At 40.7% G+C, this 27,371-nt stretch overlaps 1 protein-coding gene across 1 annotated transcript in view; it reads right to left on the bottom strand.

Annotated features, from left to right (window-relative positions):
* Nucleotides 1–4,080: 4,080 nt before the first annotated feature.
* zgc:113531 (uncharacterized protein LOC541359 homolog) overlaps nucleotides 4,081–27,371 on the bottom strand; it is a 37,107-nt gene continuing 13,816 nt past the window's right edge. Inside the window, exons 2-3 of the mRNA XM_060922814.1 lie at nucleotides 14,834–14,963; nucleotides 4,081–7,633 (exon numbers count right to left, since the gene is read on the bottom strand). Coding sequence (XP_060778797.1) covers nucleotides 7,452–7,633; nucleotides 14,834–14,963 — 312 coding nt within the window. The 3' untranslated portion in view covers nucleotides 4,081–7,451. The remainder of the gene's footprint in view (nucleotides 7,634–14,833; nucleotides 14,964–27,371) is intronic.

A 27,371-nucleotide genomic window follows, 5' to 3' on the forward strand; every position in this document is an offset into this window, starting at 1 on the left:
GTTGCTTGGAAACCTGTGTCTTCCTCAGCATACTCATTTCCTGCTCTCTGTGTGTTAATGGTATAGAAGAAGAGAATGTGTGTGTGTGTGTGTGTGTGTGTGTGTGTGTGTGTGTGTGTGTGTGTGTGTGTGTGTGTGTGTGAGAGAGAGTTTGCAGTGTCAGACTGTCATGGTGTTGAAAGTATCTCACATTAAGAAAACTTGTCAAAGCATGAGCTCAAGCCTTCTGAAGTATACACGTTTCATTTACACAATTTTTAACACCACAGATCTGACATCACACTCTATCAGCACCCTGTCCAAAAGTTAACACATTATTATAACAGGTGGTGTACCAGTCAGGACATTAAAGCAGAGGTTCTCAAACATTTTGGAACCAGGGACCTCAACCTGTCAAATAAACTCCACAGACACTCTCGGTGTATTTATTTCATGAACATAATCCATCTATTCAAATACTAGGATCATTGTTTACATCCGTACAATGAAATCCTTGGTATGTATTGGAGCTGTAGAGGTTTTTATTCCAGAAATTTCCACCCACAGGCCCAATTGACATGGCAACTTGTTTTTGAGATATTGAAGTTTGGATTAAACCAATCAGTTGAAGTGAGCATTCAAGCAGGCTAATGACTGTTAGAACTTAATTTTAAATGGAAAAACTTTGATAACGGTTGGTTGTGAGTTCCACTGCTGGAAAACAATATGGACTAAACAGAGAATAGACTGTTCTTTTGGACATATCTCATAACATACACTACCGTTCAAAAGTTTGGGGTCACCCAGACAATTTTGTGTTTTCCATGAAAAGTCACACTTTTATTTCCCACCATAAGTTGTAAAATGAATAGAAAATATAGTCAAGACATTTTTCTGGCCATTTTGAGCATTTAATCGACCCCACAAATGTGATGCTCCAGAAACTCAATCTGCTGAAAGGAAGGTCAGTTTTATAGCTTCTCTAAAGAGCTCAACTGTTTTCAGCTGTGCTAACATGATTGTACAAGGGTTTTCTAATCCTCCATTAGCCTTCTGAGGCAATGAGCAAACACATTGTACCATTAGAACACTGGAGTGAGAGTTGCTGGAAATGGGCCTCTATACACCTATGGAGATATTGCACCAAAAACCAGACATTTGCAGCTAGAATAGTCATTTACCACATTAGCAATGTATAGAGTGTATTTCTGATTAGTTTAAAGTGATCTTCATTGAAAAGAACAGTGCTTTTCTTTCAAAAATAAGGACATTTCAAAGTGACCCCAAACTTTTGAACGGTAGTGTAACTCATTACTATGATACGTCATACTGTATATGGTTGTGTGTGTGACCAATAAAATTTGATTTGATTTGACTGTTCATGCAACTTGTGTCGAGAATCACACTGGATATCAGACATTATTCTATCCACATTCACTGGATATGAGCAACTGTGCGCTCTGATTGGCTACTCTACTACTAGGCTATCAGCTTATATAACGTGAGTAGAGAAAAACAAAATGGCGGCGCGTGCTGCTGAACCAACTGAGGATGAAATAAAAGCTCTACTTGAAAACAAAACCCCAAGAATTGTAATCAAGTAGTTAAAAGAAATAGAAATAGCTAGAAGAATATAGTTTTTTTCCTCCCCAATATCACCTGTTCCACACTCCAGCCCAGTCGGTGGTGGTGGTAATGCACCTTTAAGTTGGTTTGCCAACCGCCAAAAAAAAAAACCCTAAAGAAGAAGACCCCAAAAATACAAAAAAAGCTACAAAATATTAAATAAAAGTATTTGATGATAACAATGTATCTTTTTTTATTTTTCAAGAATTATTACAGCATTTTTCACAAATTGCTACTGTCATTTTGCCGGTTTGTTTACATTCTAAGCGGAAATGATTTTGTCTGACATTTTGTATAAAGTTTTTGTTTATTGAATTTGCAAAAAATAAAAATGCTCTGTTTCTCAAAATCCAGTGAATGTGGAGAGAATAAAACAGTTATTCCACTCAATCTAGTCGAACATGGCTTATAGCCGACTCGGTGCTACGCGCCTCATTGGCTATCAGCTCATGTACAGTGGAATAACTGCGAATTATGTAAATGTTCATTAGATTGGAGTCTTATAAATTGGCAGTGGACACAGACTCTGTACGGTATAGCATTCAATTTCAATCCTGAGATCTTTCTCGTTTGAGAATTCCAGTATAACACATACTCACCTAGAAATATACATAAAGAATATATTGATATTTTACTGCATCAGTTTTCCCATAAGCACTGATTTATTTAAAAGCAAACCTTGTACGTTGTTCAAGAGATAGAGAAATTGCTGCAGTGCTTCTGCAAACTTGCAGATCCCAGATTATCTTAAAGAACCCAGCACACCCTTCCCAGAAACCTTTGCACCAAGAAGCGAGTTGTCATTTTTAATTTTAGCGATACGCCCAAAACAATCCTTGGCGATAGATCATACATTGTAATATGAAATTACTACTAATACTATTGTTGCTCCAAAGACAACGATTGAAGAAGAAGTATTTATTTGTCCCATGTACACTCAAGCACAGTGAAATTTGTCCTCTGCATTTGACCCATCTGAAGCAGTGAACACACACAGGCGAGCAATGACATGCATTCTGGCCTTTGCTGTAACCACAGTTACAGTGCAGTTATGAATACATATTTATTCCTTTCTTTGACACTGCATGCCATGCGCGAGAAACAGCACCACAACATTTATTATTGTGTGACTCTGCTGGGTGCCTGGTGGACAGCAGTGAACCGGCGCTTTCACTTTACATCATTACTGTATGATCCAATATTATCGGACATACTGTAAGAACGAATAGATATTGATCTGTGGTAGTGTTAGATTATCTAAAACTAAGGATAGATGCTCAGAATTGCTACTGAACGATACAATAATTATGTTTACACGAGTGTGCAGAGTAAGAAATCATTCAGGTAAAAAAAAGCACAGTGCAAAGATACATTGTCCACTATGAGAAAATCAGTAGGATAAAAACCTTCAGGGAAAAAAACCTCCTTGACCAAATGCAATGCATGAGCTCTGAGTGTTCGAGCTGCAATCTTAATATTTCAAACTTGATGTCAAACAGTTGTCCGGTTACACCTGTCAATTGTCCAAGCTAGTGGACTAATAAAAATGTTTTAACTAGTTTTATGTGAAACTCTCATGAATATTTTTCGTAAAACATGTTTGTAAATAATGCCACATTATATTTTCAAAAGCAAATTAAAAATAATTGCTGGATGAAAACCCATCTATCTTACGTAAATAAAGATACAAATTTCGTTGTCCGGTGGTCAAGTGTCTATGTCATAGACACTTGACCACCATCTCATAGACTCTATGAGATACGTTGCCTTGCACTTATGATCGGGTTCCCTCTGGTGGTGCACATACATCATTCGTACACTCGCAAAAGCCATCAAAAATCAGGCCAATGCATTACCATCCATCCATTATCCGTAACCACTTTTCCTGTGCAGGGTCGCGGGCAAGCTGAAGCCTATCCCAGCTGACTATGGGCGAGAGGCAGGGTACACCCTGGACAAGTCTCCAAATCATTGCAGGGCTAACACATAGAGACAAACAACTATTCACGCGCACATCTACAGTCAATTTAGAGCCACCAGTTAGCCTAACCTGCATGTCTTTGGACTGTGGGGGAAACCGGAGCACCCGGAGGAAACCCACGCGGACACGGGGAGAACATGCAAACTCCACACAGAAAGGCCCTCGCCAGCCACGGGGCTCGAACCCAGAACCTTCTTGCTGTGAGGCGACAGCGCTAACCACTACACCACCGTGCCACCTTGATGCACTTTACACACGGAGAACTCCACTATAAAGGTTGTGACTGTTGGCTTACTGGAGTCACGATAAACAGAAGGAAAACTGTGAAATGATAAAACTATTGAACTACTGAATGTTTAGTCCATTTATGTTGGAACAATCAAACTGACCCCCAGTCATTTATTTACAATTTAGCACATTTTAGATTATCAGCTTGTTATAAATCAAATATGATAGAAGATAAGAAAAATTCTGAAAATCAAGACAAAACAGCATTTACTCAAAGTGGTTTATTTATCATCGTGTACCTCCGTATAGCTCGGTGTTATAGGGAATATCAAAACGTGTGTGTCTGATTTACAGCATGACAGCATTTCTGAAAAAATAAGGCACTATGAATTTTTCCAAACAATGAACAGACATTAGGAACGAACAAGGTGTTGTTTTTGGGTGTTTTTTTTAATGATAAATGAAAAACTTATAAACACTACCTATTCCATTAGCTATTTCCATGCCTGCATAGGACTGGAGTAAGTGTTAAACTTCAGTAAGTGAACCTCAGGCACACATGCTTAAAACCACTTCTTTATAATTATATACGTGTATATGTGATTATGTTATCTTTAATTGTATAATATGTGCATTGTTATACAAGCAAATAATCATACCTCAATTCTGTTTGCATGTTCCAATGCAAAATCTGGGATTTTCTGAAGAAACTTGATCATCGATTGACTCATCACTTGAAGGCACGGCTTGAAACGTTTTCAGAATCATTTTTGGTTTCTTGATTTTCTTTCATGTCAAGTTTTTTTCTTGAAAACATGTTTACATGTAACCACTAACAGCAGAAACAGAAAAACAAACAATGCTGGAGGAAATACAGGACAAGGCATTGTATTATACAAACCATTAACGCTCTATGTATGGTACAATGGTGCTTGAATGTTTTTGAACCGGGCGGCACGGTGGTGTAGTGGTTAGCGCTGTCGCCTCGCAGCAAGAAGGTCCGGGTTCGAGCCCCGGGGCTGGCGAGGGCCTTTCTGTGTGGAGTTTGCATGTTCTCCCCGTGTCCGCGTGGGTTTCCTCCGGGTGCTCCGGTTTCCCCCAAAGACATGCAGGTTAGGTTAACTGGTGACTCTAAATTGACCGTAGGTGTGAATGTGAGTGTGAATGGTTGTCTGTGTCTATGTGTCAGCCCTGTGATGACCTGGCGACTTGTCCAGGGTGTACCCCGCCTTTCGCCCGTAGTCAGCTGGGATAGGCTCCAGCTTGTCTGCGACCCTGTAGAACAGGATAAAGCGGCTAGAGATAATGAGATGAATGTTTTTGAACCCTTTCGAAATTTCATATACATTTTTGCATAAATTTGACCTAAAACATCAGATTTTCTGGACTTTCACAAGTCTTAAAAGTAGATAAAGAGAATCCAGTTAAACAAATGATACAAAAATATTATACTTGGTCATTTATTTATTGAGGAAAATGATCCAATATTACATATGAGTGAGTGGCAAAAGTATGTGAACCTTGGCTTTCAGTATCTGGTGTTGACCCCCTTGTGCAGCAAGAACTAAGCAGCAAGTAAATGTTTGCGGTATGTGTTGATCAGTCCTGCATGTTAGCTTGGAAGAATTTTAGCCGTATAGAATAGCTTCAACTCTGGGATGTTGCTGGGTTTCCATACATGAACTGCTTGCAAAACATTTCTATTGGATTAAGGTCAGGACTTTGACTTGGCCATTCTAAAACATTGACTTTATTCTTATTTAACCATCCTTTGGATGAACGACATGTGTGCTGAAGATCGTTGTCTTGCAGCATGACCCACTTTCTCTTGAGATTCAGTTCACAGACAGATGTCGAGATATTTTCTATATAATTCACTGGAGTAATTCAGAATTCATTGTTCTATCAATGACGGCATGTTGTCCTGGCCCAGATGCAGCAAAACAGGCCCAAACCATGATACTACCACTATCATGTTTCACAGATGTGATAAGGTTCTTTTGATGGAATGCAGTGTTTTCCTTTTTCTAAATATAACGCTTCTCATTTATACCAAAAAAATATATATTTTGGTCTCGTCTGTTCAACATTTTTCCAGTAGCTTCCTGGCTTGTCCATGTGCTCTTTAGAAAACTGTAATCGAGCAGCAATGTTCTTTTTGGAGAGCAGTGGCTTTCTCCTTGCAACCCTGCCAGGCACACCACTGCTGTTCAGTGTTCTTCTGATGGTGGACTCATGAACATTAACATTAGCCAATGTGAGAGAGGCCTTCAGTTGCTTAGAAGTTACCCTGGGGAGGTTGACAGTGATCTTGAGTTTCCTCCATTTTGTAAACAATCTGTTGGACTGTGGATTGGTAGAGTCCAAACACTTTAGAAATGGTTTTGTAAGCTTCTCCAGTCTGATGAGCTTCAGCTCCTTTTTCTGAGGTTCTTAGAAATCTTTTTTTATGCCATGATACACTTCCACAAACATGTGCTGTGAAGATCAGACTTTGATAGATCCCTGTTCTTTAAATAAAACATGGCACCCTCTCACACCTGATTGCCATCCCATTGATTGAAAACACTTGACTAACTTCACCTTCCAATTAACTGCTAATCCTAGGAGTTCACATACTTTTGCCAGTCACAGATATGTAATACTGGACATTTTCCTCAATAAATAAAATGACCAAGTATAATATTTTTGTGGGCGGCACGGTGGTGTAGTGGTTAGCGCTGTTGCCTCACAGCAAGAAGGTCCGGGTTCGAGCCCCGTGGCCAGCGAGGGCCTTTCTGTGTGGAGTTTGCATGTTCTCCCCGTGTCCGCGTGGGTTTCCTCCGGGTGCTCCGGTTTCCCCCACAGTCCAAAGACATGCAGGTTAGGTTAACTGCTGACTCTAAATTGACCGTAGGTGTGAATGTGAGTGTGAATGGTTGTCTGTGTCTATGTGTCAGCCCTGTGATGACCTGGCGACTTGTCCAGGGTGTACCCCGCCTTTCTCCCGTAGTCAGCTGGGATAGGCTCCAGCTTGCCTGCGACCCTGTAGAACAGGATAAAGCAGCTACAGATAATGAGATGAGATAATATTTTTGTTGCATTTGTTTAATTGGGTTCTCTTTATCTACTTTTAGGACTTGTGTGAAAATCTGATGTTTTAGGTCATAATTATGCAGAAATATAGAAAATTCTAAAGGGTTCACAAAATTTCAAGCACCACTGTATGTATATGTTGTATTGTACAGATCAGTCTCTAAATCTGATTTCTTATGCAATAAAGCTAAACATTCAAGAAAGATTGGTGTCACATTGATGGCACCCAATTCATGGAGTCTTACATCTCATCTCTAACACTTACAGTAGGGTCGAAAACAAAGTCATTGCTATAGGTTTTGTTCTAGTTTTGAGTAGATGCTTAAATATTTTTGGAAGTGCACTCAGAATTTTGGTCCTTACAGCCTACATACTAGGGCTTAAATTTGGGAACATCCCATACAAGGACAAAATTGACCTTCAGCCATGTCATTTAACATTTAACCTCAATGTTGGGCTTGTTACACAAGACTACTGTTTGTAATCACAAAGGCTACAATTTACAAGTCTTCAGCTTGATATGCGGGCCCTGCTGAGCTTCATGTTCTGCTACTGGACTGTTTTAGTTTTCCCCCTTGCTGACTGTACAGTTGTGGAGGCGGGTGCATGTAGCCACGCGGTTGCCCTCCCAATAGCCGGCATCCTGCCCATCATGGCATCGGCATTTGGTGCAGGAATCCACCCACACTGCCTCTCCTCCGGGGATTATTTGTGTCCGAGTGTCGTCCACATAGCAGTTGGGACCTAAAAAATAACAAAGACACACACTCTGTGGCTGTGGACTGGAAATGAATTCATCGTAGCAATTATTATGACTAGTTCTACGATGATATAGCATGAAACAGCAATATGAAATAGTTCTAATTTATCCTTTAATAATGAATAATAGAATTATTTTCAACAACATAGCTCATGCTATAGATAACATACCAGGCAAGAAATAGAGGATAACACTACTAACATTGTGTTAGCTTGTACTGTCATGGTAAGCATTGTGTTTCTCTCGGAGAATAATAGCTGCAACTAATTAGGTTTTAGTGCCCCTACAATCAACTTAAGTAGTATTGGCGCCTTGACTTCCATGAAAAATAAAAAAACAAACACTAATTTATGTAGAGAGTTTATAGCAGGAGGCATGGCGGTGCAGCGGGTAACATCGTCGCCTCACAGCTCACGCTTGTTCCTGCGTTTGGGTTTTTGTCTGTATGGAGTACACATGTTCTCCCTGTGTCTGTGGGCTTCCTTTGGGTTCTCTGGTTTCCTCCCAACTCCCAAAAGCATGCAGGCCTTTCAATTACATGAAACCTGCGACGGATAATGTCGTAGGCGCCCAAAAAAACGAATTGTTGATTTAAACAAACTTGGCTACATAAAACTCAATGTCTTGACTTTCTTCTTTAAAAACACCGAAATTAGCAAGAATTCGCATGTATTTCTCGTAATTGACACGAAATCCGCACCATTCCCATGTTGTTCTGGGTTCGTCAAACTCACCGTAAGCCTCGCGCAGAGCACGAATTCTTCATCAACGGCGATCGGCACGCCATGATTTAGTGGAGGAGCGAGACTCGCACACCAATGACCAGAGCGGGATTTCCACATTAGGTAAAGCTTTTCTTCTTCTTTTATATTGTTTTATGGTGGTTGGCAAACAGCTTTTAGGTGCATTACCGCCACCTTCTGGACTGGAGTGTGAACCAGAATGTTTACTACCCTATTGTGCTAAATTCTCCTAATAATTCTTGCATCATTTAAAAACATAAAAACAGCCCTATATCTGACCTCAACTGCAATATCTCTCCGATACCTAGTGTCATTTGATTTAAATCAGGTAAAAGACTGAATAAAAGGGAGCTATTCAGGGCACAACTGTGTGTATTTGAAATACAGCTTGCATCTTAAATCCACACGGTTGTGTAAGCGTGGGTGACTTGGAGCTTGGTCCTCTTGTTGATGATAGTCTCAGACACTGGCCTTTCATTTAAACTAAGAGCTTTTACCCGACTACATGCTGTGAATTGCGCTGCCGATTCTTGTGACGTGACTGAAAAACCTTTTGTGTCGCAGGTCTGCTACAGGTTCGTCTCTTTAATGGCAGCAGTGCATAACTTGCTTTTTTCATTCACAGGCTCCTTTCCTCCAGGCTCTCCTCAGGCCCCAACACGTCTTTTAAATACTAACTAACTGGATTCTAATTATTTGTGTCATGTACATCAAGAGGGATTAATGCTGCAGACATTTTGCAATAAAGGTAAAAAATAGCATTCATAGATTTCTTTATTTATTCATAACTTTGTAGGTAAAAAAAAAAAGCAGCAGCAGGTGTAAACACAGAGCGCTGGGAAAACAGCACTTTGCGCGTGCAGAAAAGCCCAAATTACCCTGCATCACGACGGAAAAAGCCCAAATTCAGAAATACAGGGTGTAGCTCAATTTATGTAATTGAAAGGCCTGGCATGCCAGTGTTTGGACTGGTGAGAGAGATATTTGTTTGGCATACTTGCAACTTGTTTTTGCTAGTCTCTGTTCAACCCTTGAAACTTATCTTTGCACGCACATCTGCTCTCTGTTTTTCATAATGCTATCCTGCTCAGTAATTTTCCTTCACCCATTGAAGCTACCCTATCACACTCGGCCAACTCTGCTTCCTGAAATTACATTTTCCAATCATATTGCTACACCACGCTCTTGAATGCAGATATATACTCATGTTTGTCCTTCAATAACCTGAGAAACATCTCTGAACAGCTCTGTCTCTGTCAGTGAGTGTTGCTCCCAGATATCCGTGAGGCAGATTATTTTAGGCAGCAGAGGACTTGTATTTCTAGATCACTCATACTTTATCAGTTCAAGTTTCTTCAGTACAGACAAATCAAAATCTATCACTTGGCTACTCTAAATTGCTCACAGTGTGAATGGTGACCTGGGATGTACTGGTGTCCCATTCAGGGTATATTCCAGCTTTACACCCAGTGTTCTCGGAATAAGCTTCAGTTCCACCATTTAGAATAAAGTGGTTACTGAAAATGAAAGTGAGAATGAATGTATGTAATGTAGAATATGACACTATGAATAATAAAGTGCAAAGTTATTTTTTATTTATTTGCAAAATTATCAGGAAGATTCAGTATACAGTACCAGTCAAAAGGTTGTACACCCCTACACATATATCTTCTGTATTTGGGCTATTTTCTACATTGCAGAACAATACTGAAGACATGATCAACACTATGAAATAAACTTTTTTTTTCGCGGTCCAGTTTCCATCAAATCCTGTGCTCTGATTGGCTGGCGAGTGGGTCTGTATCCTACAATACGGACCCCAGTTATGGACCTCTGGCGACTCGCTCATTCACAACAACAAACATAGTAGCAATTTTTGTCAACATTATCTTTTTTTTTTAATAAGATTTATTAATAAGATTATCAAAAATCTTGTAAATTTTTGCCAGCATTTCTCAGGAGAATAGCATTAATTTTATAGCACGGATAGTGATAACAACAGTGTTCACAGTGAAAGCGAGTTTTACTACCCTGAGGAAGAAGAAATAAAAGAAAACACTGCAGGAGAAAGCTATAAAACCTGTAACTGTTGCTAATGCCGAGCAAAAACATGGCTGAATCCTGAATGACTCAATTTTGTATAAATAGGGGACTACATAGGCGGAAAAATGTAGTTTTTTTCCTGCCATGGAAGTGGACTTGTATACCGAGGAGGAAGCCATTTGCATTACAGCCGTGAATGAGGATTCAAAATGGCGGCTCGGCTCGGTTTTCCCTTTCGGGCGCTCTCGTTTTCTGTTAGAATTTGGTAAAGAAAAAATAAATATATTATTTACCAGCTTAAGGTCGGTCCGTATGGTGAAATACCATGACCTCGGCCTTGAATACTGACCTCGGCCCAGAGGGCCTCGCTCAGTACTTTCAAGACCTCAGTCATAGTCTTTCACGATACGGACCTCCCAGCTGGTAAATAACACACACACACATATATATATGGAATTATGTGGTAAATAAAAAAAAAGTTAAGTGTTCAAAAAAATATATACATTTCATGTTTTAGATTCTTCAAAGTACCCAGCGTTTACCTTGATGATGCTTTGCACACTATTGGCCAGATTCATGAGGTCGTCACCTGGAATGCTTTTCAATTAACAGCTGGGCCTCGTCAAAAGTTAATTAGTGCAATTTCTTGCCTTTTTAATGCGTTTGAGATCAAACATTAAATAATAAAACACACAGTAAACAGCCCTATTCCACAACTGTAGTAATCCATATTATGTCAAGAACCACTCAACTAAGTAAAGAGAAACGACATCCATCATTACTTTAAGACATGGAGTGTCTTTTTTTTTTAATAAAAATAAAGAAAAAAAAACTTTGAATTAGAAGGTGTGTCCAAACATTTGTGAATAATTGTGAATAAGTCTTTTTCATATCTATTATTTGAACTGTAGCATTGATTAATGTCTGGTCAGTGCGAGTATGTGGATTGTCTGCTGTAAATTTTCATGAGTGTGTATGATGCCCTGCTATGATCTAGTGTACTTTCTAGCTTGCAGTCAGTTTTCACAGGATAGGCAACAGATTCATTGCAACTCTGACCAGGATAAAGTGGTTACTGATGATGAATGGATGAATAAAGCAATTACTTGACTTGGGCAACAATCATCTATCACCATGGAGAAAACCAAAGGACCTTCACCACACTAGATTTAAAGGCTTTTTGGTGTTAATTCAACATGATGGATGATGGCTGGATAGAAGTTATCAATAGGTCAAAGACAACAATAGGTCCTCGAGAAAGCAATTTTAAAGAAACGCAGCATTGTTACACATTTTTAGAGGGGAAATATAATTAGGTAAAGATTATTTTTGTGAGTAGTTTCTTGAATTGAGAAGCATATGTGTGTGCAATTTTTGTACAGTCATCCTCTATTCCCATAAAGGGTGCCAATAATTCTAGAGTTTAAATTATGAATTAAGGTTTTCGGTTAGATAAGACATTTTTAAATGTCTCAGGAGTAAATCAAGATGTTATAATCTTATGTTATAACTCTGAAGACAAAGCGTGAAGAGTGGTCGAGGTGGACAGTAACGAAGTACATTTACTTGAGTACTGTACTTAAGTACACTTTGAGTATTTGTACTTTACTTGAGTATTTTTTTTTTAACTTATGACTAACTTCACTACATTTGAAAGACAAATATCATACTTTTCACTCCACTACATTTCTGTCAAGGTCCTCATTACTATGAAGCAGCTTTGAAAGTGGATGTTTTTTTCTTTTCTTTTCTAAAACGTGATTGTTTTTTTCACAGGTGACACTGAGACAGTCTATCAGTAATCACTAGGGTCACATCACGTCCATAGACTGGATAAAATCAAGTTCAACGATTTCTCAGCAGCATTATTTGAACAAGATCAGTTGATGGCAGAATGGAAGGAGGCGGTTCTTCTGGAGAATGCACGCACTCATGGCTATAGCTAGAACCCGCGTTTCAGTTTTCTGAAAGGATTAAAGATTCGTTTTGTTTGCCTAAAACGAACCACATCATGGCCTGCAAAAACTCATCGTCCGACCTGCGGAAGCATATTGAGGGATGTAAACATTTTATTCCAAGAGAAAGCTTGCAATGAAGTTGTCTGTGCTTTTAGAGCTAGCAATAACTTTGCAATAGCGACACAGTCTGGTTAGTCAAATGACTTTCTATGGATTTGCCTGCCAAGTTGCCGTCGCCTTGTCCACGGCTAACATTAACACATAGCTAGTTAATTTGGACACTATTAGTCAGCATGTAAAAATGGAGTTATGCTAACATGCATACATGTCAACCTTTGGTCAATCAAACCTGTATAACCAACCCCCAAAATACTTATTTCCCTTATAAAATCCGTATAAGATGCAAATTAAAATTACCTAAAATTTGAATGATAATTAACAATGATATATCCCAGTTACTTTTTATTCAATATTAATAACAAACCTTCAGAATGAATACAAAGCTCCAATGTTCGACAAAAACACAAAGTGTCACTCTAATGTTCTGAATTGTACTCCATGACAGCTTTTTTAGCAGTCTGCACCAATACCTCACTAGGCTGCATGTCACAGCAAGTGTCTAGCTGTGTTGATCTTACACTGCAGTAGGCCAGGTCAGTGTGTCTGCATTCAGGTTCTTTCTGCTCTCTGTGTGTATCTTCCTGACTTGAGAGAAAACTCTCTCACAGTCAGCATTACTGTGGGGTAAACAGAGCACTGCCTAACTTGAACTAAAACGCCCACTACCTTGTGTTTTCTGTCTTTTCCAGTTGTTGGCATATCAGTTTTGGAGCGCGCAAATACTGTCATCAGTGGCTGATTTTGCCTTTGGCTTGCATTCCGCTGATGTAGTTTCGATTTGAAATGTTCTTTCACATCATACACTCCTGATACTGCAACTTTGATGTCACGCACACACGGTGTGCAGTGTGCGTATTCTTCGTTTTTGGAGGCTGCCGGTTGGATTATGCCATTGAAAAGGTCCTTCCATTCAGGGAGAAACCTACTGCCGTATTGTGTTTTGAATTTCTTTGCCGGAGTGCCCATTCAGAATCTTTTCAGTCGCTACTGAAAGTCGCTCAGGTGGAAATACGCTTTTCAAACAAAATGTTACTTCGCGGTTGGCGGGATTCTCGCAATGCGGTGTGCGCATGATCAGAAGTGGAACGAAGTCTCGCTACCACAAGATAATGCGCGATTTCATAAGACTCTTTACTGGCTGGCTGTGCTTTCTGTGGTGTACAGTATGTTTGTAAATGTTATGCGCTCTTTTATCATCGTGGGAATTGATTATAGCTCTAAATAAATATTGAAGTTTTTTTAAAGAATCCGTATAACTTTATTTGTACGCCCGTATACTACGTTTATTGAATCAAATCCGTATAAAATACGGACATTCCATATAGGTTGACATGTATGAACATGAATAGCGTTAACTTATCTGAAGTCCTTTCAGAAATGCTTTAGCGTAATCTTGCCAAATAAACAGAATGTAGAAATCTTTCTTTTCTAGTAATGCTAGATACCCAATATGATTTCGAGTTTGAAAAGAGTTTGCTTGCATGTCAGGTGGAGCGTCACTGACTAGCTAGCTTAACGTTAAACCACCATAATGGCACAGCATGCGTTCATTTTGTAAATCCGTTCAGTTGCTTCAGAGGCATTAGGTTTTGTAAGTCTTGTGGCGTTGACAGAAGATGTACTTTTAATACTTAAGTATTTTTAAAAGCAAGCACTTCAGTACTTTAACTTCAATAAAAATTTGACTGGACAACTTTCACGTGTATTGGAGTAACATTTGACCAGTGGGATCTGTACTTTGACTTAAGTAATGAAGTTGGGTCCACCTCTGAGAGTGGTGCAATGTGTTTGAAGTAATTCCCTGTAACTTAATATTACTAATAATTCCTTCATATGCTACACTTTTTATCTTTACCCCTAAAAGGCTACCCAGAAAAGAATTACAAGACCTGGCGTGCAGGCCTTAACCATATTACTACATCAGTAGCATGGTCAAGATCTCTTGTCATGCTGTTTAAGCTCCCCAGAGATGCTTTCCTTTTTATTTGTTAGGATAAATACTATGATTGCTTTCTCCCAGCATACACAGCTCACAGTGCACGCATGGAAGAATTTCACAAGGAGCACAATTACATCTCCTGCCAACAGACTGGAAACTGGTGCACTTGCGTTCTTATCTGTGTTCTTGGGTTTCAGATTATGTGAGTGTTACACCAAAAGGAAAGAAGAATGCAGGTAAAAGATGGCTGTATCGCTGCCTGAGGTATTTTGAGTTTAGAATAATAGGATTAGTAATACACTTTGAAGTTGGCGTTTAGAAAAAGGGGATTTTTCCCCCTAAATTGGGTTTATCTATACTGTACTATTTAACACCGCTTACCATCTTTGCAGTCAGGGCAGCACTTCCCTCTTTGAAAGACCGGGTTCACACATGCAGGAGGGGCGCAGTCCGCTACGAGGCACCTGGCGATGCCGTCGTTGTCACAGGTGCACTGCTCGCATTCTGATGGCTGTAAAATATACACATACACTACGTTTGTCAGTGGAACCTAATCTTGAAATGTAGTATGCAAAGCACATAAAATCTCCAAAAGCAACGGTTTCCACACAGAAAATCAGGTTTCCTCTCTGTACCAAGTAAGAACCAAGGCAGCTCACAACAGGCTCTTGTATTTAAAATAAATAAATAAATAAATATCCAGAGGCATGACCAGAAACCTTTACGTTGCACATTTTTACACAATGTCATGAATTGGTCTGCATCATTTTGGACTTTTCCCCTCGCAGAATATTTCATACAATACATTCCTTTCTTCTAGGACAAAGAAATCACAGGTTGGCATACCTACCTGTGGTTTAATCTGCGACAGCATGCCACCTGCGGTTCAGATTAAATGGGTTGACGCATACAAAAGAATTTAAAAACATATCAGCTGGGAAAAGTGCCTGCCTGCAAACCTGTCATGGGGCTTTGATTACCCCCTTAGGGTTCTCCCATTCCTTATAATAACCATAATAACTATAATAACTAGATGAAGAAGATAACGAAGCATGTCTAAGACTGATCTCTACCGTGTGTATCCTGTCCAGAGTTATTTCATTTTTCATTACTGAATATAGGAGTGCTACTCTACTACCATTATACATGCCAGAAAGGCTGAACCTCGAAACTCCAATTATAAAAGATTATGCAGGAGCCTCATAAAACATTGCATGCCGTCTCCGCACAAAACTTTTCTGATGTGCTTCCTGGAATGTTAGATCCAGTCCAGTATCAACAGCATTTATTCACAAACGTTTGGACACACCTTCTAATTCAATGTTTTTTCTTTATTTTTATTAATGAAAAGACACTTCATGTAATGATGGATGTCGTTTCTCTTTACTTAGTTGAGCGGTTCTTGACATAATATGGATTACTTCAGTTGTGGAATAGGGCTATTTACTGTATTGTTATTATTTACTATTTACTGTTTGATCTCAAACGCATTGAGAAGGCAAGAAATTGCACTAATTGACTTTTGACGAGGCATGCCTGTTAATTGAAAAGCCTTCCAGGTGACTACCTCATGAATCTGGTTAAGATAATGCCAATAGTGTGCAAAGTGTCAAGGTAAATGGTGGCTACTTTGAAGAATCTAGTTTCAACGTCCTCATTGTTGTTTTACTGTCAAGTCAAGTTTGTTTGTATAGCGCTTTTAACAATAGACATTGTCCCAAAGCAGCTTTACAGAATCTGAATGACCCAAGACATGAGCCAATTTTATCCCTAATCTATCCCCAGTGAGCAAACCCGTGGTGACGATGGCAAGGAAAAACTACCTCAGACGACACGAGGAAGAAATCTCAAGAGGAACCAGAGCCAAAAAGGAACCAATCATCACCTGGACAACAACAGACAACATGACTATAACATTAACAGTTTTAACATGAAGTCAGTTTCGTTGATGTTATAAACTCTTCATTAATGCAAACTTGAGTGCAAAGCTGTTCATGACAACTGCAGTCCTAAAGTTAACAAGCCAACTGTAGTCCTCAGCCACAAAAGCATTACTGTAAGTGTCCAGAGCGTTTTCCAACTGTCCGTATGGGGTCGTCCTCCAAAGGAGCGATGCGATGAGACTCCAACCAGACGTAGGGCATCAGGATGGATCAGGCAGGTCTGAGGAGCAGAAGAGGTCGGCACCTTGATCTCAGGACTGACATATAACTCAGAGGGACAGATTGGACGGGGGTGGGAGAAAGAGAAGAGAGAGAAAACACAGGTTGTTAGGTATGCCCAGTGTCACCTGAATAAGAAGGTACAGTATACATTTTGCACTGAGTACAAGCAGGGACTCTGGCAAAACTAACTATGACAGCATAACTAAAAGGAGAAAGGCCAGAAGGTAACACAGGCATGAGGGAGCCCCGGGACATAAAGCAGCCAGCCACTACACCGTCAACAAACTCGAGTGAGCAAGCGAGTGGGGACTGACAGCATCCATACATCCCAGTTTACCAAAACACTATGTAGAAAATAGTCAAAACACAGTGTCCAAACTTTTGACTGGAACCGTATATGACAATGAAAGTTTGTATGTCCCTACTTACAGGCAAATTTAAAAAACACTAAATCAGGGTTCCATGATAAACTCAACACTAGGATCAGCAAGTGGTTTAAAATGAGGACATTAGCCAAGACTGGAGTTTGGGAACCCTGGGTTACATACTAGGGCTGGCCTGAATAGCATTTCACACATTTCAAACATGCACTGGTCTTTCAGAATTAACCATATCATACATCCTAAAATCAGACACAGGTCAAGAGCTTCAGTTCATGTTCAGATCAAACAATGTGATCTCGGGGTCTTTGACCGTAGCATGATTGTTGGTATCAGAAGGGCTGGTTTGAATATTCCAGAAACTACTGATCTCCTGGGATTTTCACGCACAACAGTGTCTAGAATTGACACAGAAAGGTGCAGTGAGCATCAGATCTGCGGGCAGAAACATTTTGTTGACAAGAGAGATCAGAGGACAATGATCAGACTGGTTTGAGCTGACAGGAAAGCTACAGTAAATCAAATAACCACTCTTTACAACTGTGATGAGCAGAAAAACATTTCAGAATGCACAACATCCCGAACCTTAAAGGAGCTACGCAGAACCTTAATTTTTAAATACATTTCTGAGTGGATAGTATCTCCATCCTTGACTCTTGTATGCTGCATAATTGGGAATAAAAAATACATTTTTTAAGAGTTAAAATCGACCACAAAGTTGGCATTTGAGCTGCCCCGCTGAGCCAGCCAGCCCTGAGTGCGTGACGTCACAACGGGAACCGGTGCGATAGACCAAAACCAGATTCAGCAGGCGAGAGTGGTTGCAGTGGCCTCTTCGTTCGGATTTATTGGAGATTCTTCGGATTCCTCAGATAGTAATACATCTGACTGTAATAGTCCTGAAATTGGAGTGTGTATACATGCTACTGCTATACACGTAGAACCGTATCAGTTTGAACCATCGGAAAGCGAATCCGATAGTAACACATCGGCCACGGAGGCCCACACCTTACGAAATAAAGCCAGAGAACAAAGCCGTCTAGAGAATTGGATGGAATTGAACCGACAGTCTCATGTAACTCTCATTAAAACAGAATCGGCGTTATAACTTGTGCAACATACGGTACATGTACATGCATGCATTTTCACTGAACGTAAAAGGCTCATTAAATAATCAGATGAACTGAGACAATCACATTCTGAAGCAAATTAAATAATCTTATACCGGTAACTTAAGCACATAATACAAGTTCCATGTATTAATATAAATGCAGGTAAACAACGAGTGTTGCTTTTTGTTATGTAACCAAATGAGAGTCACAGCTTACCCGTCTGTGTTCTCGCTTCTTGAAGGCCGAGCTTGTGGCCGATTGTTTTGAAACAATCTGACTTTCAGTTCTTCGTTCATTCACTTCTTCCACGTAAGGGTGAGATATTGCTGCTGAGGCAGGCATATCCAGCAGAGAAATCTGATGTCTGGTCCACTCATTCTCCATTTTCTCCATACCGAGTACTCCGCCATTACTGCTCGGCTCACACTCCGGGAGAACTGGTGCAACTGAACTTACTTTCCTTTTCTTGTAGTTTTCTTTTCCTTTAATTGTTGGTACTGCACCCTCTTTCAATCCGGGCTTATAGCCAACGCTCCTCAACAAATCAGAGGTCTCGTACGAGTCTTCAGTAAAATGTGCAGAGCAGAGGAGAGACCACTTCGTAGGCACCCAAGCCATGAATTTCTCGCAAAACGCGTCCAAATCTTTGCACTTTGAACATTCTTGGGCCATGAATGCAACATAAATCCACCTTCTGTCATGTTGCTGCACCCGCCAGCAACACATCTACGTGGCATGGCGATAAATTAGCTCAAAATGGAGAATCCAAGTTGCAGTCAGCTCTGTGTTTTAGTATAGCAGAAATGGCGATGAGACCGATAGACTTCCCGCTGTGACGTCACAGATGTCAAGGTCATTGACTCAGACCGCTACCTGCATGAATCACTTTAATCGTAAAAATTACTATATTAGATTTATTGTTGACACTTAAAACTATTCCTGTGCCATTCTTGAGGTCTCAAGGCATTTATAAACAAAAAGTGAGGCCATGACTCTGCGTATCTCCTTTAAGATGGATGGGCTACAACAGAACAAAACTGATCAGATCAGGTTCCACTCCTGTCAGCCAAGAACAGGGATCCAAGGCTACAGTGGGCATGGGATCAGCCACCAAATCTGCACAGCTGAAGGTTTGAAAAATGTAGCCTGTTCTTTTTCCACCCTTCAGCTGTGCCTATTCCAAGTGTAGTGGAAAAAACAAAACAAAACAAGATTTAATTTGCTACATGGTGGACTTATATAAGAAGTAAGAAAGAAAAGATGAAGCTACAGATAATAAAGTACCAAATGAATACACAAGTAATCAAATTGTTTGGACCAGTCCTGCTGTATTCAAGACCACCTAAACCAAGCCCAACGTGTATCAAGACCAAGAAAAGACCAAGACTTTGAGGGGTTGAGATCAAGTCAAAACCAAGACCAAGGCAGGGTGAGACTGAGTCAAGACCAGGACTAGACCAATGTGTGTGCGCGCGCGCATGTGTGTGTGTGTGTGGGGGGGGGACGGCCATTAACAGGAAGAAAATTTTCAAATTAGCAATGAGTCACATTGCCACCAGATGAGGGTTTGGGTCCCTCTGGTATGCTACAATCATCTCATCTCATTATCTCTAGCCGCTTTATCCTGATCTACAGGGTCGCAGGCAAGCTGGAGCCTATCCCAGCTGACTACGGGCAAAAGGTGGGGTACACCCTGGACAAGTCACCAGGTCATCACAGGGCTGACACATAGACACAGACAACCATTCACACTCACATTCACACCTACGGTCAATTTAGAGTCACCAGTTAACCTAACTTGCATGTCTTTGGACTGTGGGGGAAACCGGAGCACCCGGAGGAAACCCACGCGGACACGGGGAGAACATGCAAACTCTGAACAGAAAGACCCTCGCCGGCCACGGGGCTCGAACCCGGACCTTCTTGCTGTGAGGCGATAGCGCTAACCACTACACCACCGTGCCGCCATGCTACAATCACCCAAGAGAATTCAGGGAAGCTAGTTGATGGCTTCCTGGATCACTGACCCTCAACTATGAGAACGGCAACAAACAGACAGACATAGTCATGTTATTAGTAATTAAGTAAAATTTATTTCTAAAGCACATTTAAACACAGTTTACACTGACCAAAGTGCTGTACAGAGTGTAAAAATAAATAGATATAAAATATATAAAGAAACAAAAACAATTGATTTAAACATCAGCAACAAAAGACAAACACTTAATTTCTGACATGACAAAAGAAAAACAGTTAAATTGTAGGGAATGCTAATGTGAAAAGGTGTGTCTTGAGCTTGGATTTAAAAACAATAATAGAGGGAGCATTTCTAATGTCAGGAGACAGAAGGTTCCACAGCCGAGGACCAGCGACCGCAAAAGCTCTGTCACCTTTTAGCTTAAGACGAGTTCGGGGAACATGGAGGAGACCTCTGCTGGAAGATCTGGAAGGGCCTCAGGGGGATGAATAGCAGCAGCTAAGTAGTTGGGAGCCAAGCCATGAAGAGCTTTAAAAACCATTAACAGGATCTTAAATTGAATCCTAGACTGGACAGGAAGCCAGTGCAATGAGGCTAGGACAGGTGTGATGTGCTCATGTTTTTTTTTGTGTGTTAGTAAGCAACCTAGCAGCCACATTTTGGACAATTTGAAGCTGTGATACCAGTGTTTGAGGGAGACCAAAATAAAGGGAGTTACAGTAATCTAAGCGTGAAGTTATAAAGGCATGGATGACTTTTTCCAGGTCATTGTATGACAGAACAGATTTAAGTTTTGCAATGATCCTTAATTGGTAGAAACTAGTCTTAACAACAGAAGAGATTTGTTTGTCAAGGCTGAGTTGGGGGTCTAGAATAACACCCAGGTTTCTTGCATGGGTTTTGACAAATGGAGTAAGAGAGCCAAGGTTGCCAGAGATGGAATTTCTGGATTTTGGGGGGCCGAAGATTATGACCTCAGTTTTGTCTTCATTTAACTGGAGGAAGTTATTGGCCATCCAGTTTTTAATTTCTTTAAGGCAGTCCAGAACAGGCTGCAAGGAATTTCCAGATTTTAGAGGGAGGTACAATTGGGAATCGTCAGCATGAAAGTGGAATGTAATATTTTCTAATGATGTTACCCAGTGGGAGCATATAAAGGCAAAAAAGAACAGGACCCAGGATGGACCCCTGATGGACACCGCAAGACACAGGGGCAAGGGGTGAGGAGTATTGGCCTATGGACACTGAAAAGGTTCTTTGCTGGAGGTATGAGTGGAACCATTTTAGAGCAGAACCCTTAATCCCAACCCACTGTTCAAGCCGGGCCAGCAGTGTTGTGTGGTCTACAGTGTCAAATGCAGCACTAAGGTCTAACAGGAAAAGAATGGCATTGGTTGCATTATTGGTTGCATTTGAAGCAAGAAATTTTACATCCAATCACAGTAACGATGTTGACAAATAAATTAGACAATGCACAGACAATTTAATGAAATAACCGCAGTTGTGGTCTTGCCGGGTCTTGAAATAAAATCTTGAGTCCTCCATGTTTGAGACCGAGACAAGACCGAGTAAAAACGTGGTCGATTCTGAGATGAGGCCGAGACCTTCAAAAAGTGGTCATGACACCGGTCTCGAGACCAGGACCAGTCTCAAGTACTACAACAGTAACGTATATATAGTTCTCATCTCATCTCATTATCTCTAGCCGCTTTATCCTTCTACAGGGTCGCAGGCAAGCTGGAGCCTATCCCAGCTGACTACGGGAGAAAGGCAGGGTACACCCTGGACAAGTCGCCAGGTAATCACAGGGCTGACACATAGACACAGACAACCATTCACACCTACAGTCAATTTAGAGTCACCAGTTAGCCTAACCTGCATGTCTTTGGACTGTGGGGGAAACCAGAGCACCCGGAGGAAACCCACGCGGACACAGGGAGAACATGCAAACTCCGCACAGAAAGGCCCTCGCCGGCCACGGGGCTCGAACCTGGACCTTCTTGCTGTGAGGCGACAGCGCTAACCACTACACCACCGTGCCGCCCGTATATATAGTTATAAGAAATAATTATTTAGCCTGAATTTCAGGTCAAATATTCTCATAACATCTGACGATGTCTGTAATCAAGTCCTTTTTCACCCATTTCCTTTCCAGTGGATCTGCATGTCCAGAGTCAGGTATTGTTTGGTGATTTCCCTGTTAAGGTATACCTATTCAATTCATCACTACAATACCAGGTTAGTAAGGTACAGGATCACATTTTGGCTTTCATGCTGTCCATAAATAACTTAATAAACTACACTCGTTACGACGTGAACTAAAGTACATAGGCATTTTTTTGCTGTACTGAATATACAGGATATGAATGGATATGACCCCAGGTCAGTGGTCACCAATCCTCCTCATTCTTAGTAAACGGAGTTCAGATTCGAACAAAATCTAATACTCACCTTGTCCAATGTCTTATGAAAGTGATTAATTGGATCTGGTACAGTACTAATATGCCTCAGTATGTGCAAAAAGGTAAATCTTCAGGACGTGACCACTGATCTTACAACGTACAGCTGTTATTCAGAGGAAATTAAGGACTATTTAAGCGTTAGGTCTCTACTCAGCCTTGACATTGATCAGCTTGCCATTATAATCAGAGGTACAGAAGGAGTTGGGAGTTTGGGCATCTGGAAGCCATCATAAAGACAGACACACTGTTTATGTGCCACATGATCTTAGTGCTTAGGCATGGAGATATTCTGCATGCAAGATGACAACATGAGAAGAAACAGGGAGGTTAAACTTTGGTATTAAGCTTGGACAAAATACTACACTTTGCCTGCTTGAAAAAACATTCCTGGGTTCAGGATCAAAAGGGGGGAAAAAAAAAGTCCAAAATCTATCAAACGTGACCAGTAAACAGGATTGCCACATGGTGGCAATGAACTTTCCAAAATACAGATAGTATTCATTTTGGCTGGCACTGTGCCCAGGTTTCTTGAAGCAGACTTGAACCAATTTCCTGGATTACAGTGTTTAGGAACCAATTGTCTGAACTACAGTTGGCCTGAGAAACATTGGTAGAAGTGCAGAGAACATTTAACACACATACAGATGACTCCAGAAGATAACGAACTTTGGTTGGAAAGTCATTCCCAGTTGTCTCGCCTTAAAAAACAGTCAGGCTGTGAACACTGATTCAGGAGAAATCACATAACTCATACGACTAATGCTGATGTCCAGATCCCATATTACTGTGCATTTAAAAAAAAAAAAAATATTAGTATGGAAAAGGAAAGTACCCAAAAAGGAGGAATACAAGACAATCACAGAGGGCTGCATCTTACACAACGTCCATTTCAAACTACGTAGCAACATAACAAGGAGCTGAATTGATGCCACACTATTTTGTCTTTAACATATTACCAATTTTGTACTTTTTTTTTTACATCTGTTGCTTGCGTATTTTTTATTAATGTAATATTAACTTAGACCCACAGTGTCTTGCAAAAGTATTCATCCCCCTTGGTGTCTGTCCTGTCGCATTACAAGCTGGAATTAAAATGGATTGTTGGAGGGTTAGCACCATTTGATTTACACATGTCTACCCCTTTAAAGATGCAAATTGTTTTTTTTGTTGTTGTTGTGATGCAAACAATAATTAGTGATGCAAGCAAAAAACAGAAATCTGGAGTATGCATAAGTATTCACCCCCTTTCATATGAAACCCCTAAATAAGAGCTGGTCCAACCAATTCACTTCATACTGTAAGTCGCATAATGAGCTGATTAAGATCCACCTGTGTGCAATCAAAGTGTCACATGATCCGTCACATGATGTCTGTATAAATCAACCTGTTCTGGAAGGACCCTGACTCTGCAACACTACTAAGCAAGCAACATGAAAACCAAGGAGCCTCCAAACAGGTCAGAGACAAAGTTGTGGAGAAGTATAGATCAGGGTTGGGGTGTAAAAAATATCCCAAACTTTGAATATCTCACGGAGCACCATTAAATCCATTATAGCAAAATGGAAAGAATATGGCACCACTACAAACCTGACAAGAGAAGGCCGCCCACCAAAACTCACGGACCGGGCAAGGAGGGCATTAATCAGAGACGCAACAAAGACACCAAAGATAACACTGAAGGAGCTGCAAAGATCCACAGCAGAGATGGGAGTATCTGTCCATAGGACCCCTTTAAGCCATACACTCCACAGAGCAGGGCTTTATGGAAGAGTGGCCAGAAAAAAAGTAATTGCTTCAGAAAACATGTTTGGAGTTTGCCCAACAGCATGTGGCAGACTCCCCAAACACACGGAAGAAGATTCGCTGGTCAAATGAGATGAAAATTGATCATTTTGGCAATCATGGGAAATGCCATGTGTAGTGCAAACCCAACACCCTGGGAACACCAGTCCCACAGTGAAGCATGGTGGTGGCAGCATCTAGGCCTGTCGCGATATTCGATATACCGACTTATCGTACGGTAAATGAAAATAAACTCGGTAATTTTTTTTACCGCGATTCTGGCATTTACACGCTGTACATCTACATAGGGAAGTCGCCAGAGTATTAGCTTGACCCATTGCCTGAATAAAACTCCGCGCCGTTTTCTGTCGTCTCATGCGGCTCTCTGTCAGAGGTGGGGCCTCCCAGCATGCAACAGTTATCCAGCCAGGGTATCCACTGAATGGGGAAAAGACAACACGTTGCTCTGTTGTACAGATCATAGGCGTAGAATTAGGTATGGGCGTGTCCCTACCAATATCAAACGACGGCTGATATGTCCCTACCAATATTTCTGATTGAAGAGAAAAGAAAAAAATAATTTAAAAAAAAAATCACGCTCCATGTGCGGTACACGAATGATTACTGTAGGTTTCCACTGGGCGAAAGCACGCAAAATTCGCTCATGAATATTCGCTCTGGGGGCGTGGTCGTGAAAACAGCAAGCAGTTTGGCTACTATGTCAATTAGCAAGTGCGGTTGCAGTGCAGTGAGCGGCTGCTAGCTAGTAAGCTAGCAAACTGTCCTTGAGGAATGTAACGTTAGATTAGCTCGTGAAATTAATCAGTTAACAACAGTTCGTATTCAGTGTGTAAAAACGACAACAAACGAATATGACTGTTTTCTAAGTTTGTGTGGCATGTAAATAACAATCCGACTTGATACCGACAACAACTGGAGTTCATTAAGGTCACAAAGACATTATTAAATCATATCAGATTGTGCTAATGTTGGCTAATATTGCACCAAGTCTTGCTTGTGAAGTGCCTGCAAACTTTAGCAGCCCGCTAACCCTGAATTTGAAGTGCTTCAGTTAAGACCTGCAGAACCCTGACCAAGTTCCTGTAACATGATACATGTAAACAACAACAACAACAACCCGATGGTGATGTGGACATTGTTCGTGGCCCAGACACCTTTTAATCAAATAAAACATTTTCACGTAATAAGCAAAACAGCCTCCGCCTTCTTGATCAGAAATGTTTGGTTACTCCCGCCTCTTTTTAGAAAATGTCACATACCGAGTACATACATGCGCTGAACTGATTGGTTTTCGAGGGGGTTCATTGGAAAGCGGTGGCTAAAAACTTTTCCCTGTAGAACCCCGTCACTCCCTCCCCTCTCCGCTCAAGACGACAACAAAAGGGCAATAATATAACAACCAATCAGAATTCAGATACATTCTGTTGCCAAGTAAAATTGTAACCTTTCAACGTGTCAAAGTTCTCGAGCCCACGTCCTGTTTTACCGTTAGATCGATTGCATATCAGCTTAAAATAGCATTCTAAACTAGTTAGAGATCCCACAGAAGAGAGCCGACTCCCCCTGCCAGCCTCATGGAACGCAGTGTTTAAGGCTCCAGATGTGTTTTACTTCCATTTATGAGGGAAAGGAACATACACCTTCCCGACAGTCAATGCGTTATTCGCTTGTAAAACACATTTGCAAATTGGTAGAATGAGTTAATCATCACATGTAAGATTTGCAATTCATCAAATGAATTGCATATTATTATTATTATTATTATTATTATTATTATTATTAATGAATTACTACAGTTCTGAACTTCAAATTTTAAAGGCTGGATTTTGGAGAGATGATGGATACTCTTTTGGTGGAACACAACGGAGCAAAATATTGTGACCCTCTAATGTTGACCTGAAGTTGGCGCCACTGGGGGTTGGCATTTGGGTTTTGTCCCCACCAATGTTAATACCAAACCTACGCACTTGCCTACATGTTCACATTCTAATTGTTGTTACTTTGATCCAAATGACAGCTGGCAATACGTTGTTACTTTGCACTTTTTGTTTATCTGGGTACTAATCTTTGAGAAACTGGATTGGCAGAACGTTGCCTGTGAAGAAAAGAACGTCTTTTTATTACCCCGTGTCAAGTTCATATTTACGGTACTTAAGTGCAATTTTTAAGAGCCATAGATTCTATTTTATTTATTGGTTTTGTTGTGAGTGGTTTTTGTTTGATTGTTTTATTTCTTTAGGTTATTAATTTATATTTACATATTTTTTACATAAAAATTCTTACGTATTTTTAATAAGCTGACTGAATTAAAGTTTAGTGTTCTTTGAAAGGGTGTATTTGCATGATTATTATTTTACTAGTGGCATAATATTGTCTTGAAAAGACGTCAACAATAATATCGTTTACTGCAATAATTTCTGAGACAATATATCTCATCTCATTATCTCTAGCCGCTTTATCCTGTTCTACAGGGTCACAGGCAAGCTGGAGCCTATCCCAGCTGACTACGGGCGAAAGGCGGGGTACACCCTGGACAAGTCGCCAGGTCATCACAGGGCCGACACATAGACACAGACAACCATTCACACTCACATTCACACCTACGGTCAATTTAGAGTCACCAGTTAACCTAACCTGCATGTCTTTGGACTGTGGGGGAAACCGGAGCACCCGGAGGAAACCCACGCGGACACGGGGAGAACATGCAAACTTCACACAGAAAGGCCCTCGCCGGCCACAGGGCTCGAACCCGGACCTTCTTGCTGTGAGGCGACAGCACTAACCACTACACCACCGTGCCACCCTGAGACAATATATCGTCCAACAAAATTTGTTATCGTGACTAGCAGCGTTATGCTGTGGGGATGCTTTTCATCTGCAGGGACAGGAAAGCTGGTCAGGACGGAAGGAAAGATGAATGGCACTAAATACAGGGTAATTCTGGAGGAAAACCTGTTTGAGTCGGCCAGAGGCTTAATACTGGGATGAAGGTTCACATTCCAGCAGGACAACAACTCTA

This window comes from Neoarius graeffei, chromosome 1 (assembly GCF_027579695.1).
Source record: "Neoarius graeffei isolate fNeoGra1 chromosome 1, fNeoGra1.pri, whole genome shotgun sequence".
Classification (NCBI taxonomy): domain Eukaryota; kingdom Metazoa; phylum Chordata; class Actinopteri; order Siluriformes; family Ariidae; genus Neoarius; species Neoarius graeffei.